General features: G+C 36.1%; 1 protein-coding gene across 4 annotated transcripts in view; it reads right to left on the bottom strand.

The window, feature by feature from the left end:
- Positions 1-707: 707 nt before the first annotated feature.
- Positions 708-17,323, bottom strand: part of DDX1 (DEAD-box helicase 1) — a 39,072-nt gene continuing 22,456 nt past the window's right edge. For 3 of the 4 annotated variants that reach the window (XM_028496561.2, XM_007106886.4, XM_007106887.4), the window contains 13 exons: positions 15,619-15,679; positions 12,458-12,556; positions 11,554-11,643; positions 10,642-10,830; positions 9,934-9,985; positions 7,734-7,880; positions 5,309-5,400; positions 3,517-3,589; positions 3,291-3,363; positions 3,167-3,209; positions 1,961-2,056; positions 1,587-1,707; positions 709-941 (listed from right to left, as the gene is read on the bottom strand). In XM_028496561.2, the coding sequence (XP_028352362.1) occupies positions 811-941; positions 1,587-1,707; positions 1,961-2,056; positions 3,167-3,209; positions 3,291-3,363; positions 3,517-3,589; positions 5,309-5,400; positions 7,734-7,880; positions 9,934-9,985; positions 10,642-10,830; positions 11,554-11,643; positions 12,458-12,556; positions 15,619-15,679 (1,267 nt within the window). In that variant the 3' untranslated portion in view covers positions 709-810. Of the gene's footprint in view, positions 942-1,586; positions 1,708-1,960; positions 2,057-3,166; positions 3,210-3,290; positions 3,364-3,516; positions 3,590-5,308; positions 5,401-7,733; positions 7,881-9,933; positions 9,986-10,641; positions 10,831-11,553; positions 11,644-12,457; positions 12,557-15,618; positions 15,680-17,323 lie in introns of all 4 variants that reach the window. The other variant, XM_028496560.2, reaches the window with a different exon arrangement.

Raw genomic sequence — 17,323 nt, 5'->3', positions numbered from 1 at the left:
AGGAATCTCTAGGGTAAGAATAATTTTCCCAAAGAAACTACTTTATAAACAAGTGTCAAAAGGTACAAAGCAACAATTCAATTGTATCTAATATAAATCTTCCCTTTTCCTTCTGGTATTTTAGTCAAGAGGATTTGAGGAAACGTATCTCAAAGAACGGCCTTTAAATTTAATTTTAAGACCTAGAGGGACATCGGAAGAGTTTTATCTTTACAGTATGTATCACCAGGAAAGAAAGGTTCTGAAAAAGAAGACAAACCTTCAGAAATACATCTTCACTGTCACCATCACCAAATCAGTCATCAGTCCTTAGACACAGAACCTTTTGTAAGTCCCTAAAAAACTCTAGGCCTCCAAACTAACCTAGCTGTCCTTCCACCCGAGGACCATACACTTTTCTTTCATGTCACGACTCTTCCCTAGCTTCAACATATACCGAGGCGACCATGATCGTCTCAAGGCTGTCTCTGTTTAGGACCACTTCTTGTGAAAATTCCCCACAGGTCCTCTGCCGAATGCACATACCCATAAACTTTACTTCATAAACCCAGAGCTTTCTTGAAAAACTATAAAATAATTTTAAAATAAGACACAAACTTTCATGAAAATATAGTCATCAAATTTATTGTTTTCATTAGGTTGCCATTCTATGAAGAATTCCTAAGACTGATGTTTCTTGACATGCAAGAGTTAGCATTGTAGCTTAAGTTACTATAAATACTGCTGCTTGGAAGCAGTACAACTATTTTAGAGTTTTAAGACTATAGACTTTTATTATTCAAATCTTATTCAGTGTACGTTAAAATCAGATCAGAAGGTTCTGAACAACTGGTTAGGAAGGTAGCCAAGATGCAGGAAAGACGTCTGTGCCTCCTTTTCAAGGGCAGCCAGCTCTTGAACCGTAGGTGCCAAAATATCCACATGGCCTTTATAGCTTCCACCTGTATCACACACACGAATCACAAAGTAATGTAAATGACATGCTTGAAATAACTTGTCAGCAATGCTTTGGCTCAATTACATCAATTTAAACGTTGCTCCTAGCAATAAAAATGTACTACTGAGCAAGTTATCTACAAAACTGAGTTCTAAAAGTGTTAAATCAATTAAAATAAATGATTAGGCCTTCCTTACTAACAGCTGTCCCAATACCCCTACCAACCCCTCCCCTATTCTCTTTTCCTTGGTTTAGAAACCACCACTTTAGCCTGAATCTTTAAAAAATTTCAGGAATGAGCTAAGAGCATTGCAGGCAAAGGGAATAAATAGTATCCTGGGTTACCCCTTGTTCAAAATTACCATTCTTCTCGTTTCCTAATAATTCCATAAATTTTCAACTACTCTTATGACATTAACACCTCAAGAGAAACAGCTAAGCTGCTGTCCATTCACATACAGATCACACAATAAAAAATGCTGCAAGACAAGTATGAATAAAGTGCTATAAGACTAATAAGGAGGGAATGATTAATATGCTAAAAATATACACTAAACATTAGGAAATGAAATACTCTCTTCTTAAACTGAAGCTCAAAAAAGGGACACATTCACATTTAAAACAGAATTAAAAGTAATTCAAAGCTTACCACCAGCAGTTCTTTTTTGACCATAAGTAACTTTCCCATCAAATTCATCCACTGGTACCTTTATATCTGGCTCAACCTGAGAAATGGTACAGTTCAGATGTTCTTCTATCTCAGACAGCAACTAAGAAAGGGAGAGGAAATCGACAGAGTTGTGTTTTACCAGCATTAAATAAAACCAGGAAGGCTAGAACACTTAGTATAAATGGAAGTAAGATTTCTGAAGAGATGAATTCACAAGTTACAATTTATGAACTTCCATAACATAATCACTCATTAATTCTCACAATTCACAAATAGACAAGAGCTGATACGTAACTTTTACATATAAATGCAGTCGATTCCTACCAATTTTAATAAGACTCTGTGAGCCTTACCTGCATCTCATTGTACCATATGGTACAGCCACCATCTTCCTTGAGTCTTGTGTTGTAACACCCTTTTCCACGGCTGCTACATACGTGGTACCAAACCTACGAAAATTAACATGTACGGAGAATGAAACATGCTAGATATCTTTGTTCTCAATTAGTTTTTTAACATTTTCTGTCCTCAGAGCACAAGAAAAATAGATTGCAGGTATGGTCTGTCATCCAGTTACTACAACTATTAGTAGCTCACTAACTAGGTCTTTTGAAACAGTTCTTTTTGAAAGGAACCCAAAAGTTTTTCTAAAACAGATGTCAATTACAGAAAGGAATTCTCAGATAAAAATAATGAGAAAAGTAAATACTGGAGAATGCTTTATCAAGATTAGTATCAAAAATAAAGTTCAAATGTTTTCTATAAGATTTTTTTAAAATTTTTTTAATAGATCTTTATTAGAGTATAACTGCTTCACAATAATGTGTTAGTTTCTGTTGTACACCAAAGTGAATCAGCCATATGCATACATATGTCCCCATGTCCCCTCCCTCTTGAGCCTCCCTCCCACCCTCCCTATCCCACCCCTCTAGGTGGTCACAGAGCACCGAGCTGATCTCCCTGTGCTATGCGGCTGCTTCCCACTAGCCAACTGTTTTACATTCGGTGGTGTGTATAAGTCGATGCTACTCTCACTTTGCCCCAGCCTGCCCCTCCCCGCCCAGCGTCCTCAAGTCCATCCTCTACGTCTACCTCTTTATTCCTGCCCTGCCACTAGGTTCATCAGTACCATAAAGCAAATAGCAAAAAGCAAAATGAACAAGTAGTTTGGGGAATGAGTGTGTGGGAGCTCCTTACTCTCGCAGCTTTTCTGTAAATCTGTATCAAATTATTGTATCAATTTATATCAAAATAATAAGTTAACCCTCTCTCCCATAAAAAGTCTACCATGGCATGATGCCAGAGAGGGTTTAAATACTTTTCACTGAAAATTATATGAAAGCTATTAGGGAAAATTACATTTCATATTTTTCCTTTCTAAACTTCATCCTACTAGTCGTCCATTCAATGAATAAAGAGAAAAAGATGCCATTAAAAAGTTCATTTATATTCCATACGCAACTGAATTCAATGTAAATGAAAAAATCAAACTGCTTTTATTTCCAACATCTAAAATGACGACACAAACAATGAGTATAATACAGCACTGAAAAGATTACCTTCTCTTTTTCTGTTGCCACCAGGGAAATGGCCAGCCCCATCCTGAAAGATTTTAAAAGTCTTTATTAGACTTTATTCCTGAAGCACAGAAGCTTAAAAAGGACAAAAAAAATGACAGAGTACCTTTCAGCTCTTCCTACTCTGCCGATTCGATGGACATAGTTTTGCTTTTCATCAGGCAAGGTGACATTTATAACTGTAAATAAAAATAATTACTACCAACTGACATTAGTTCCTAAAATTTTCAAACATATGTGATGTTTGATGTTCTGAGTATTTCAAACATATTAAATGGTTTCCTTTGAATTCCATAAAATTCAAACTGCAAGCATAAAAACTTTCTTTTTACCATAAGGAACACCATGGATATCAATTCCTCTGGCGGCTACATCTGTGCAAATCAAGAATCTTACATCTCCTTTCTAAAGAGAACAGAGAGGAGAGAAAGGACTTTATTAGTATATATACTAAAAAAGAAAAACCCCACAAATACCACCTTTCCACTAAATGAGACCTCTAATAACTAATGTATTCGTATCATATTAGCGGTCCAGTCATTCATAATTCACTGGAACAAGTATTGCATTTTTAAGTTATAATTTGCCGAAATATGACATTTAAGGTGAATAAATCAATGACTGGATTCATCTTTGCTTTTTTTCACAGAAAAGTTCTTAAAACATTGCTAAAATTTGGCTTCATCTTTAGAAATCCTGACTGGTAATTCAAAACATAAGACAGAATAAAATGTAAAAACATAAGCTTTACTTTTACCCTTGTATTAAAATAACTCAGAATACTAGATATTTTACCTCAAGGTTACACTTTTTGTGACAACAGATAAAATCCTAAAGAGACTGGGCCCCCTGGTGTTCTCACCAAGAATATACCAATTAGCCTTCAGATGTCATTTGTGCTGCAAGGCACAGCAAGGTTAGAGATTTGGAGGGGGTGAGGGGCATACCGACTTCTGGTCCAACAAAATGCCAGGACAGAGAAGGGTGGCATAAATGCTGAAATGAGACCATGTGATTTTTTTTTGTTCTTAATTAATTAACTTATTATTTTTGGCTACGTTGGGCCTTCGTTGCTGCGCGCAGGCTTTTCTCTAGTTGCGGCGAGCGGGGGCTACGCTTTGTTGCGGTGCGCGGGCTTCTCATTGTGGGGGCTTCTCTTGTTGCAGAGCACGGGCTCTAGGTGCACGGGCTTCAGTGGTTGCAGCACGTGGGCTCAGTAGTTGTGGTATGCGGGCCCTAGAGCGTGCGGGCTTCAGTAGTTGTGGCTCACAGGCTCTAGAGCACAGGCTCAGTAGTTGTGGCGCACGGGCTTAGTTGCTCCATGGCATGTGGGATCTTCCCGGACCAGGGCTGGAACCCGTGTCCCCTGCCTTGGCAGGCAGATTCTTAACCACTGTGCCACCAGGGGAGTCCCCCACTGTGATGTTTTAACATCCACACCAATTATGCTCAGCATGGAAACATAATCCAAAATATTTAAGCCCAGTACTTCCTACCTTTTTTCATATTATGGGTCTGAGAGCAATGATATTTGTACTATACACTGGGTAAACACACTGTGATAAATGATGAGAATGCTTGTGGGTGGAGGCCACTGACCTTGAGTTCTAAATGGCTCAGCCCAACCCATCTACACCAAAAGCTATACAACCTGTTCATGTGCTGAAATCACTTAACTGTGACAGTCTATCCCAAATAATTCAAAATATATTTAATTCTACAAAACAGGTATTCTGATACCTGTCTCAATCTACAAATTAAGTTCCCTATGGGTATTGTTACAAATTATTAAAAAAAAAAAAGGCTCACAGACATGATTTATGATTTAACTATCTAATGATACTTCTCTTAAAAATATCTACCTGAAAGAATTTAACTAAAACTTCCTTAAGTTGAAAATTCTTATCAAGAAGTGTTGTGCTGATGGAGAACATGTAATTTACCATTTCCCTGTTAAAGATGACAAAGCCCTGCTGTGATGAGGATGTAACAATAGGGCAGAAGTATTTTGAAATTTCTAGGACACGAACTGCTTTAACAATATTAACTGGAACTGATTAAAACTAGATACAACTGCCCTGTTAGGTTGGAAGGAAATGCAGAGTCACAACTAAATATCAGCACCTTGAATCTTTCCAAGTTTTGCTTCCTCTCGTGAGGCTTTCTGTCACCATGAAGACACACACATGAGAACTGGTGCCCCTTTCTATCAGGTCCTAGTGAAAAGCACATTAAACAGTTAACCTTGGAAAAGGTTACGACTAAGACGATGTCAAAAAACCCAGTAACATTTAGACTACCAGTTGGGGTATAATTCTATGGAAATCTATACCCCAACTTGTCATAAACCATGGTTAACACAATTTCTGTCATAGGTGAAATACCCTTAAAATGAACTCCATGAGCATTAAAACTGATTTGCTTTGAAGGACATTTTAAGTAACCTTTCCCAATCTGCAGTGGTAGTTCCTGTGTACCAGGAACCTCACCTAACCCATGTAAAGCGAAGAACCAAAAAGTAAACAAAAGAGATTATTCTTGGAAGAACCAAAATAGGCATCAGGAGGTTCATGCCCTTACTAAGAGGCCACGACCACAAGCCTGCGCTCCTCGAGGTATTCTAAACAACTTAGTTATCTGGTTTCCTGGCCAAAGCAGATTAGAAGCGGCAAACTGGAAGGATGGAGAAGTGGTATTTTAGAGGCAAGTGCAGTGGTAGCCAATCCTAAAAAAGAAAGTCTTCAAGTAGACACAGTAACAAAAAGCAGTGCAGTTCAGACCAGAGTAATAATAGTCACTGTGAGAATTCTTTCAATTTTGCTACATGTTTGAGACTATAATAAGTGTTGGGAAAATATATAAAGTAAAAATAACCATTAACATTGACTATACTTGCTTTACCACATATCCATCCATCCCTCTATCCCTCTATCAACTCACTTTTATATTTTTGATGCATTTCAAGGTAAACCGCAGGTATCAGTACACAGTTCAGCATGCATATCATTAACTAGAGTGCAGTATTTGTTTAGGTTTGTTTTCTTGTTGAGGTTAAAGTTACGCACAAGGAAATGTACAAATCTTAAGTGTACACTTTCTGAGTTTTGACAAATGCATACACCCATGTAGCCCAAAGCCCTATCAAGACACAGAACACGAATGTCATCCACAAAGTACCTTCATGCCCTTTCCCAGTTATCCACACTCCCACCTTCCTGGGGACAGCCACTGTTCTGGTTTTTTTCTCATCATAGATTAGTTCTGGCTCTTCTAGAACTTCACACAAATCAAATCATACAGCCTGTACCCTTGTGTAAGAATTCTTTCATTCAGCATAATGCTTCTGAGATTCACCCACCATTGTTGTGTCAATCAGCCGTCCATGCCTTTTCAGCGCTGAGTAGTAAGTATTCCACTGTACAAATATTTTGCATTTTGTTTAGCCATTCTCCTATTAATGGCCGCTTAGTGTACAGTTTGGGGTCATTATAAATTTAGTGCTATGACCATCTTGCACACATCTTTCGTCAATATATATTCTCACTTATCTTGAGCCAATACTTAGGAGTTGAATTGCTAGGCCATAAGACAGCAATGTTTAATTTTATAAAAAACTGTTAAGACCTTTTACCTAAGTGACTGTACTTCAACAATGTATGAGAGCTCCAATTTCTCCAAATCCTCACCAAAATTTGGTGTTTTAAGTGTTTTTTTTTTGATCTAGTCATTCTGAGTGTACAATTGTATTACACTATGATTTTATTTTGCATTTCTGATTATACTGAACATTTTCTCAGGTTGGCTTATATATTTAACGTTAATTGTAAGGAGCATAAAATTATAATCATTATATCTTCATTGTAGATTTAATATTTTATTACATAGTGACCCTTTTTATTTCTACTAATATTTTTGTCTTAAAGTCTATGACGTCTCCATTAATATAGTCAGACCAACTTTCTTTTAATTAATCTTTTAGCTGACACATACATATATTTTTTTATTCCCCTTCCTTTCAATCTATCCATGTCCTCAGGTTTTAGGTATGTTTCTTGTAAACAACATACGGCTATATTTTATCCAGTCTAACACTCTATGCTCTTCATCAGAAGACTTCAGTCCACTGATAAATACTATAGTGTTTACCCATACGCTCAGATTTTTCCACCAGCCGTTATTACTCTATAATTTCCAACTGCTCTGCTTTTTCTCATTTTCCCCCCCTTCCTTTCTTACCTGTTTTTTAGATTAAGGTTTTTTTTCTCATTTATTGATTTAGAAGATATACATTCTATTATTTAATGATTACACTTGAAATTTTAACATTAATCAAAAACTTTTCCCTGCTTCCAAATGATATAAGGGCCTTAGAATGCTGTGATTCATCTTCACTGTAGTGAAACTGTACCTATGTGGAAAATCATCTCATTGTTTTTCCTACAGCATTGCTTTGAAATCTGGGCATCCACGCTATACCGCATCAACATGAGACTAACGATCTATTAAGTGAGAAAATAAACACAACTCATTTCAAGTGAGGAAACATTACCTCCTCCTTGTTGCATAAAATACTGCTCTAAGTTATCACAGTCGATCTTGGTTCTACAGAAAATAATTGCTTGATCCATCTTGTGCTCCTTGATTGCTCGGACAGCATACTCCCCCTTCAGGATTTTAACAGCTTCAGACCACATCTCTTGAGTAACACAACAACAACAACAACAAAAAACAACAGAATTTCAATCTGAAATTGTCATGAACACACATAATTACACAGACTTACCGCTTCACTCACCTAAAAAACTCTACTTTAATACAAGTATTATAGACAAAACCAAGAAATAAAAGTATAGGGTGAAATGGTGAGATAACCCACTTGCTCATTTATTTTTGTTTCTCTTAATGTTTTTTATGCCAGTTTATGGGATACCAAAACACCTATAACCATACCTCTTAAAAGGGAAAATGCACATGTACAAACACACACACACACACACACAAATAAACAGAAATACATACCCACAACAAAACTTTGTTCTTACCTCTCATTGAGAACTAATCATATTCTGCCTTGCATTAACTTCCCGAAATGCTCAATAAATGTTTACTCAATTACTTGAACCTCTTTAAAAAGTAATAAATGTACTTTCTAAATCAATCTAAACACCAGAAAGTTCAAACTTCACTCTATGAAATAAATATTTGACGTCAAACCTAGTTAGTAACTTCTTAGTTGCCACCCTCCAAATGTCTATTTTTCAGTGTGAAGCTGGGGTGTAGTTAATCTGCAACTATCTAATGCAAAATTTTAATTTTGTAATCCAACATATTTCTAAGGTCTCTCTAGTCATCTCTAATTGTGGTAAAAACTAAGCTAAACTTTTACAGGAAAAATATATGAGGCAGTAAAAAATTTTTATTTTATAAAATGCATTCCCAAACAGTGGGATGATACATTATTATCTTGACTATCAGTGTCTGCTCCTCTCCAACAATAAGGCTGGCTGAGCATACACCTCATAAATTTGGAGCTACGCGTAAAACTGAGTTCAAAGGAACTGTCTTTAATCAAAAATTCAAATAATTCACCTTTCAGATACTTGTTAAAAATCTACCAATGGGGCTTCCCTGGTGGCGCAGTGGTTGAGAATCTGCCTGCCAATGAAGGGGACACAGGTTCGAGACCCGGTCTGGGAAGATCCCACATGCCACGGGGCAACTGGGCCCGTGAGCCACAACTACTGAGCCTGCGCGTCTGGAGCCTGTGCTCCGCAACAAGAGAGGCCGCGACAGTGAGAGGCCCGCGCAACCGCGATGAAGAGTGGCCCCCGCTCGCCGCAGCTGGAGAAAGCCCTGGCGCAGAAACGAAGACCCAACACAGCCAAAAATAAATAAATAAAAATAAATAAATTTATTTAAAAAAATGTACAGCTTCTCTTAAAAAAAAAAAAGAATATCTTAAAAAAAAATCTACCAATGAATCCAACTATGAAAGAAATGCAGTCTAACCCTTGCCAATGATCCACTTGAGACATGTGATATCAGACATGTGGCCTAATGGGTTTCAGATCTCTTCTAGCTTCTCTAAACACTATCCTTGTATCATGCTGGATCTTCATATATCTTTGAAATATTAGGTACCTGATACAAACTGTCTCAATTCTGCATAGAAGTATCTTCATTGAATTAATTAATTTTAGGCTTTTTAAAAATTGATAAATATTTAATGATATGGAGTTTCAGTATGGGAAGATAAAATAGTTCTGGAGATGGATAGTGGTGACGATTGCACAGTAGGAATGTACTCAATGCTACTGAACTGTACACTTACACACAAAAAGAATCATCTCAGGATCATTGCTGTATCTCTCACAGGCTTGTAGCTAAAGACATGTTCCTTTGTTACTCAATTGCCAGGTATTAAGAATCTACATGACATTTCTCTTGGAATTCAGGGCTAAAATACAACCTGTAGCCAGAGAAATCTGCTGGCTTCCTGGAAAAATGAGAATTGTATAATCCAAAATATTTGTGATTTGGATGCCAGGAGACTAATATCTTAAGTTCAGTGATTAATATTCCTCTAAGTTGACTGATATCAGCTTTCCCCCCATTTTAAAATTATTTTTGTTCCTTTTATTTTCAGATTTCCTGTTCCTTCATGAGAGTAGACAGGGCATAAATTCAGTAAAACAGATCAATTCGTTTTCAAAATCTTTCCACACATTTTATTGACTCTTCTAACTTACCTGGACTGTTAGCACCAGGTCTTGTATTATCTTTTGCATGTACTTCATCAGTCTGTCAAAAGGAAAGGATAAAAAAGAAGTGGGGAAGGGTTAAGTAATGATTCAGAACAGGTATCTTTTTATAAAGGGAGAACTGTATCTAACTTTAGATAGCATTTCAGACATACATCTTTATAATCTATAGGCAATACCATTCTTCAGATTGAGAAAAACCCTTTATTAGGCTAATCAATTTTAAATATAATAATAAAAAAGTAAAGGTGGTTTTCAAAACATTGTGTATTTAGAATAAGCATACCCTTATTATATAAAGGTAAATCTAACAATGGTGAAAAAGTGAGATGATGGACTCATGAAACTGATATTTAGAAAAATAAGGCACATCAAGAAGATTCTAGAACACTACTAAAAATGGAAATCATTATATCAGAAATTAGACCTATATATACACAGGTAATCCTATTTATTTACAAAAACCATGTCGAGAAAGATGATCACAAAAGTAACTTTATATAGAGAGAAAAGTAAAGTATGAGCCCATCACTTATCCCATACCTAACAGACCGAAACTCTTCTGGTCAATGTGCCAGACTTCTCTTTTCTTAAAGGTACAATGTCTGGTTGCTTTAAGCATCATGAAGAGCTCAAGGTTAAACTAGTTTATGAATGCTTTACTCTATACAAATGTGAACGTTATAAAGTACTTACCCTAATGTGGTTTTTCCCAAGCCTTTCCCAGAGTCTGTCAGCTTTGGGATTCACTGGGACAACAACATGGTGGACAGTATCTGGAACAGAATCTTCTCCTTTCAAATCAACCCAGGTGGGAAAGTGCATGATCTTCTCAGACAGTTTCTTCACATCAAAAGAGTGCAAAGTGGCTGAGCAAACAATCACCTAAGAATAGAAAAACCAAAATTTAGATAAGCTTTTATAATAATGATTCTAGCATATGAATACAGATGTGGGGCACGAAGTACGCTCAGCCTGGAATCTAAGACAAGCTCAATACCTGACTCTGTAGCAACAACTAGTGGTGTGACTTTGGGTGGGTTAATCTCTCTGAGCTTCAGTCCCCTCACTGCCACAGAAATCATGCCATCTATTCCTCAAGGTCCTATAAAAACTAAGTAAGATGAAAAGGTTTTTAAAAATCTAAAGCCATAAACTTGTCCCCTTCTCTTAAAAGCCTCTCCTCTTGAATTCTTCCTAAGAAAACAGAATGAGAAAGAGTAATATTTTAAGAAATAATTACTAAGGAAATAACTGTTTTTCAACAGTTCAAGACATTTCTCCTTCAAAGAGGAAGCAGTACTCAGTCTTGAATATAAACCCTAAATGCTCCGTAGAAAACAAAAATAACGATTAAGAATTTTTTACTTATAGTCTTCTGTTACACCTAAGTAACTTCCTCAAATTCCCTTCACCTTTATTTCTAAAAGCAGCTCATAAGACTGTTTCCTTTGTGTGTACTACTTAATCAGTTAATGAAGAAAACGTTTCATACAGCAGTTAACGTAATCAGAAGACACTAAAAACGTGAATGTAAAACAAAAAAGGTAAGCGTTAATATGTAACAATTGTCTACATGTATTTTAAGATGCATTAGTTATTTCATACCTGAAGTCTTTTTCCATCAGAGGTAATCTGAGGAATCTGATTGTGAATCCTATTTATAAAATCAGAGTAACCTTGAGAAAGAAGCCCATCCTGCACGAGAAGCAAAGAAGAATATAAGTTTTTTAATCAGTATCTAAATCTTTCTTTTCTCAATCAATTGCAAAATATAAGATATAGAAACTAATTCATACACATACATATCTCCATACTTTCAAAGTAATTATTTTCTAGTGGATATTTAAAGACAAGTTGTAAATTCAACTTTAAAGCCCAGGTGACTCTAATATGAAAAAGCTGACAATAAATAACTCAAAAACCATACTCTGGTATTCTAAAATGAATACAAGAGTTAATAACTCCCACATCTCCTTAAGAATACGACTCTAATATGAAAAAGCAAAGACCTTCAATGTTGAAAAACTACCTCATCTTGAAAATAACTTGGAACTATATCTCAAGAGCCCAAAGCATATTAATGTAATTTGTAATGTGTAAAAAAAAAAAAAAAAAAAAAAAAGATGTACACACAAGATAACTATTTGGAGTACAAAACAAACCTACATGTCTAGTAATAAGGGTGGTTAAATAAGCCATGAAGTGTGCATATAAGAGACCATTAGACAGCCTTTAAAAATCGTTCATAAATAATGACATGAAATACTTATGTACCATATTTTTCTAAAAAAGATTTCCCAGATTCTAAATAGCCTGAGTGCAACTACATAAAATAGTATTTACTATAAGTATAAGCAGTGAATGAAAATACACCAAACTGGTAACTATGTTTCTCTCTAGGTACTGGGATCATGACTAAATTGTATTTTTCCTTCATCATTTCACATATTTTATCCCCCAAAACATAAGCAAGTATTTTTTTTAAAAGCATGAGTATATTTTAACATACAGCTTCATCCAGGACCAGGAATCTAACTTGCGATAAGTTCAGCTTTCCAGTTGACACCAAATCATCCAGTCTTCCTGGAGTGCCAACAACTATATCTACCTAAAAAATATCCAAAAAAAGCACCTTAAGAAAACGGAAGAACTCTTGTCGTCACCTTAGAATAGCAACCAACAACGGTCTCTACTTAAAATAAAAACGCGCGCTGAAGCACTCACAGTCAACTTTAAGTCTGCAAAACAGGAGTTCTGGATAATGCGCTGTATCATTAACCTTGTACCTGGTTTGAAATTAGTGTGAAGAGTTTGGCAACTGATTGTAACATTTTAAACTGCTATAGACAGTCTAGTGTATAAAATTTGTTTTCCAAGTGAAAAATCAAATGAATTTATAGGAACTCTGAAATTAAACCAGGATCCAAATCCCAGTCCTACCATTACCCAGCTGTGTGACCTCAACTTATTTAATCTCTTCTAGCTTCAATTTTCTCATTTTGTAAATGGGCGGTTGTGATAATTAAGAGATGAGACAGGTACTGCATTTGATGCCCAGAGTGCCAGGTGCTTGATAAATCTGGTTATAATTAATAATGAAGATGACCTGACTAATCCAGGAAAAACAGTAATAATTACTATTTGTCAAGTGCTTATAATGAACATGTGCTGTGCTAACCTTTTACAGGTATTATATCATTTCATGTTACCACTAAGGAAAACACTACTATTATTAGTCCTGTTTTTAAATGAGGAGACTGAAGTTTAGAATTCTAAAGTCATAAGAACTTAGATGATACAGCTAGTAAGTACCCCAACTGGGATTCAAACTCAAAGTCCAAACGTGAGCAAAGGTCTAATTCAAGTAAGGACAAGTTTTACATAACTTTTTATTATAAAAATTTTAAGACATCTACAAAGAGAATATGAGCCGCCAACACCAGTACACCCAATTAACCACATTTTCCATTTTCACACACACACCTTTTAATCAAGTCCATGGTATAGTAATTAGGAACATAGGCTTTGAAGTTAAGTTCCACCTATGAGTTGTAAGATCTGGGGCAAATTACTTAATATTTGGTATAAGGTCTCTTCCTAATCTGTAAAAATGGGGAAGAGGACCATCACAAAGGGCTATTATGGGAATTGAATAAGAAAATGTATATAATGCACTTAGCAGGGCCTGGCCCATTTCTAAAAGGTAATCAATAAAGGATAAATATTTTTAAAGTGTGTATATGGATGTATGTGTGTGAGCACAATAAGGTATTATATAAAATCATTCAATAAATCAGACAATTCAAAACGTCTACTCTCTATCAACAGGCATAAAAAATGACTTCTTTTTCACTTGTGTTCTCCACTCTAGACTAAAAACATAACTATCTCCTAACAAATTTATTACTATAGTCTCAGTACTTCAATATCTCACCCCTTGAAAAATTGAAAAAGTACTGTGCTGAATGGACTTTTAATTTGATCCAATAGAAGGCATTTAAACTTCCATAAAAAATGAAAGACATTTCTGAAGCTATTGTTTCAACTATGTTGATAACTGTAAGCAAGTCTCAGTTCAGTCTAGAAAATACTGTCTGAAAATAAAACCCACTCAATGTATTAAGACTGTACTATGTGCCAAGCACTGTGCTGGACACAGCAATGAATACAATACTACTCTGGTTCTATGGGTAATGTCTCTTTACCAAAGGATTCTAACCCACTGTGCGAGTTTCCGCCCTCCTCAATTTCAGCAGGTAGTCAGCATGAAAACAGAAACTCGGTCTCTCAGGTTTAAAAAAAAAAAAAGTCAAATTGGAAAAGCCTGAGAGAAATAGCTATATGACTTGGATAATAGCACCAACCACTTCTTCGGGCCTAACTGCACACGTTGCATAACTGTGCAACTTTAAAAGATTAAAAAAATTAAATAGTTCTATTCTCTGACTCCAAAGCTGACTTCTGCCTGCAGCATAAGACATAACACAGGGCTAAGGGTGCCAGAGGATGGTGGGAGATAACAGAAGTAGAGAACGTAAGATGGAAGAAGAGCAGAAAGAGAATATATTACATCCCCTAAGTAGAATGGAACTGAATCCTGCCAGGAAAGCTATGGAATAACACTCCCTTTACTTTGCCATTAGCTTCAGCCAGTACCAAATTTTAGATCTGCCTTGCAAAAGCAGATCTAATTCCCTAAAAGCTCTGTAGCTGAACAATGTAAGTTAAGAAACTTAATAACTTACGTGGAAAATGAATTTGGGTTTGAGGAACCAAGATAGGGAATGAACATATTAAATTTCTCTTATAACCATTAAAATATAGCAAATCAAATAAGAACATAACAAAGCTATGTTACTATCTTAGAATAGTATTAAGTACAGTAATGATTCCTTGCTCGTAATATGCCACACCAAGTCAAATCAAAACCATTCAGCATGAAATTTCATTTGACAACAGCACCAAGGCAACTGAGGGGAGAACATATTTGCTCACCATAACTCAGTATCAAGCAGTTTAGATTAAATGATAAAATATTTCGGGAAGGAAATGAAAGAGAAGTTTGTAAGCACGAAGTTACTTCACACATACAAAATATTTTATGAAGTTCTACCTGTACCTGAACTGACAGGCAGTTAAGAGTGTCCCAAACTTCTTCCCCAGTAATGAGGATCACAGTCCGAGCTTCATCCTTGATAATAGCACAGACTTTAAGACTTCCCCTGAACAAATCTGAACTCATCTCCCCTCCTACTAGAACCACTGCCTTATCATCCTTCAGCCTTCCCAAGGATCACTGCCAAAACTACCTTCTCTTTGATCCACCTTATCCCTATTTCTATTCTTAACTCCAGCTGCTTCTTTTTCAATTATCCCCAGAGGAAATGACTCAATGCATGAAAATGCAAAGGAAATTCGCAGGTGCTCAAAAGATAAACCACAAAAAATTCACATACGTTGGAATTTTGCATGAGGTGTTTGGAAGAAACTACTATGCTGTACACTTTTGGGAAAAGAAAAGGCATACTTGTAAGATGTTTTTGAACATACATACACTCTTGACCTTGTTTAATTTCAGCCTCATTTGACTTTTCTTGAAACACAGCAGAACTATATTGCCAAAATGACAACACATAGTGTTACTTTTTAAAAATTAACAGTACAACTTACCCCATTATCCAAAACAGAGAGCTGATCCCGTGCTGCAACACCTCCAATTATCAGAAGCTCCCTGAAATAAATAGCAGAATAATAACGTAGAAAAAGATTAAAGCCTGCTTTATCGTTTGGTTTTTTTCAATTTTGGGGAGGTGGATATTAAAATTGAATAACTGAGAAAGAATCTACAATAAAGTTCTGGAGAAGGAAAGAAACAAGGCACTTCATTTCCAGGAGGTACATAATATGTTAATACATGGTAAAGTAACTGAGGAGAATGTGAAAGCTTGGAACCCAGAAAACATCAGTCCTCATCTATATATCTTTCTATATTAGGATAATTCCAGGTACCCCAAACTCTAGTTTCAATCAACCTTTATAGACACATGTGGTTGTACGTGTATAAAATATATACTCTGAAAGAATACATAAATATTAATTTTTAAAAGTTGCCTCCAGGTTGATAACCAAAAACTGGGGAATGGGGTGAAAGGAGACTTACTTTTCACAGAATATCCTTTTGTGTTTGAATTTTTCTCACTCCAAATACTTCCAAAAATATGTTTAGATTAAAAAAGATTACTTTGGGACTTCCCTGGCAGTCCAGTGGTTAAGAATCCACCTCCCAATGCAGGGGACGCGAGTTCGATCCCTGTTCCGGGAACTAAGATCCCACAAGCCGCGGGGCAACTAAGCCCGCATGCCACAACTACTGAGCACGTGGGCCACAACTAGAGAGCCCGCGTGACACAACTACAGAGGCCACGTGCCACAACTAGAGAGAAGCCCGTGAGCTGCAACGAGGAGCCTGTGCACCGCGTCGGAGATCCTGTGTACCACAACTAAGACCTGACGCAGCCAAAAATAAATAATAAAATACACTCTCTTAAAAAAAAAAAGAAAAAAAAATTGCCTTATGCCAAGACAATTCTATGGGGGGAAAGAACAGTCTTTTCAACAAATGGTGCTAGAACAAATGGATATGCACGTGCAAATGAATGAAGTTAAACCTCTTCTTTAGGACACACATAAAAATTAATGCAAAATGAATCACAGACCTAAATATAAGACCTAAAACTACAAAACCCTTAGAAAAAAAGTAAGAGTAAATTTTCATGATCTTGGGTTAGGCAAAGTCCCTTATAACACCAAAAGATGAACAAACAAAAAAGCAACAGATGAAAAAATAAATTGGACTTCATCAAAATTAAAAACTTTTGTACTTCAAAGGACACTACCAAGAGAGTGAAAAAGCCCACGGAATCACAGAATGAGAGAAAATATTTGCAAATTATATATATCTAATCATAATACTACAGGTATATATCTTACAACTCAACAATAAAAAGACAAATAACCCAACTGAAAAATGGGCAAAGAATCTGAACAGACTTTACAAATGGCCAGTAAGCACATGAAAAGATGTTCAACATGATTAGCTATTAGGGAAATACAAACCAAAACCACAATAAGATACCACTTCACACCCATTAGGAGGGCTATAACTGTAAAGACAGATAATAAGGTGAGGATGTGGAGAAACTGGAACCCTCACACATTACTAGTAGAAATGTAAAATAGTGTTGTCACTTTGGAAAACAGTTGCGTGGTTCCTGAAGATGTTAAACATGAAGCTACTATATGATCCAGCAATTCCACTCCTGGATGTATATTCAGGAGAAATGGAAATGTATGTCCACACAAAAGTCTATATACT

The sequence above is a fragment of the Physeter macrocephalus genome, chromosome 12 (assembly GCF_002837175.3).
Source record: "Physeter macrocephalus isolate SW-GA chromosome 12, ASM283717v5, whole genome shotgun sequence".
Taxonomy (NCBI): Eukaryota; Metazoa; Chordata; class Mammalia; order Artiodactyla; family Physeteridae; genus Physeter; species Physeter macrocephalus.
The sequence above is the reverse complement of the archived record's forward strand: the minus strand, read 5'-3'. Positions and strand labels throughout refer to the sequence as shown.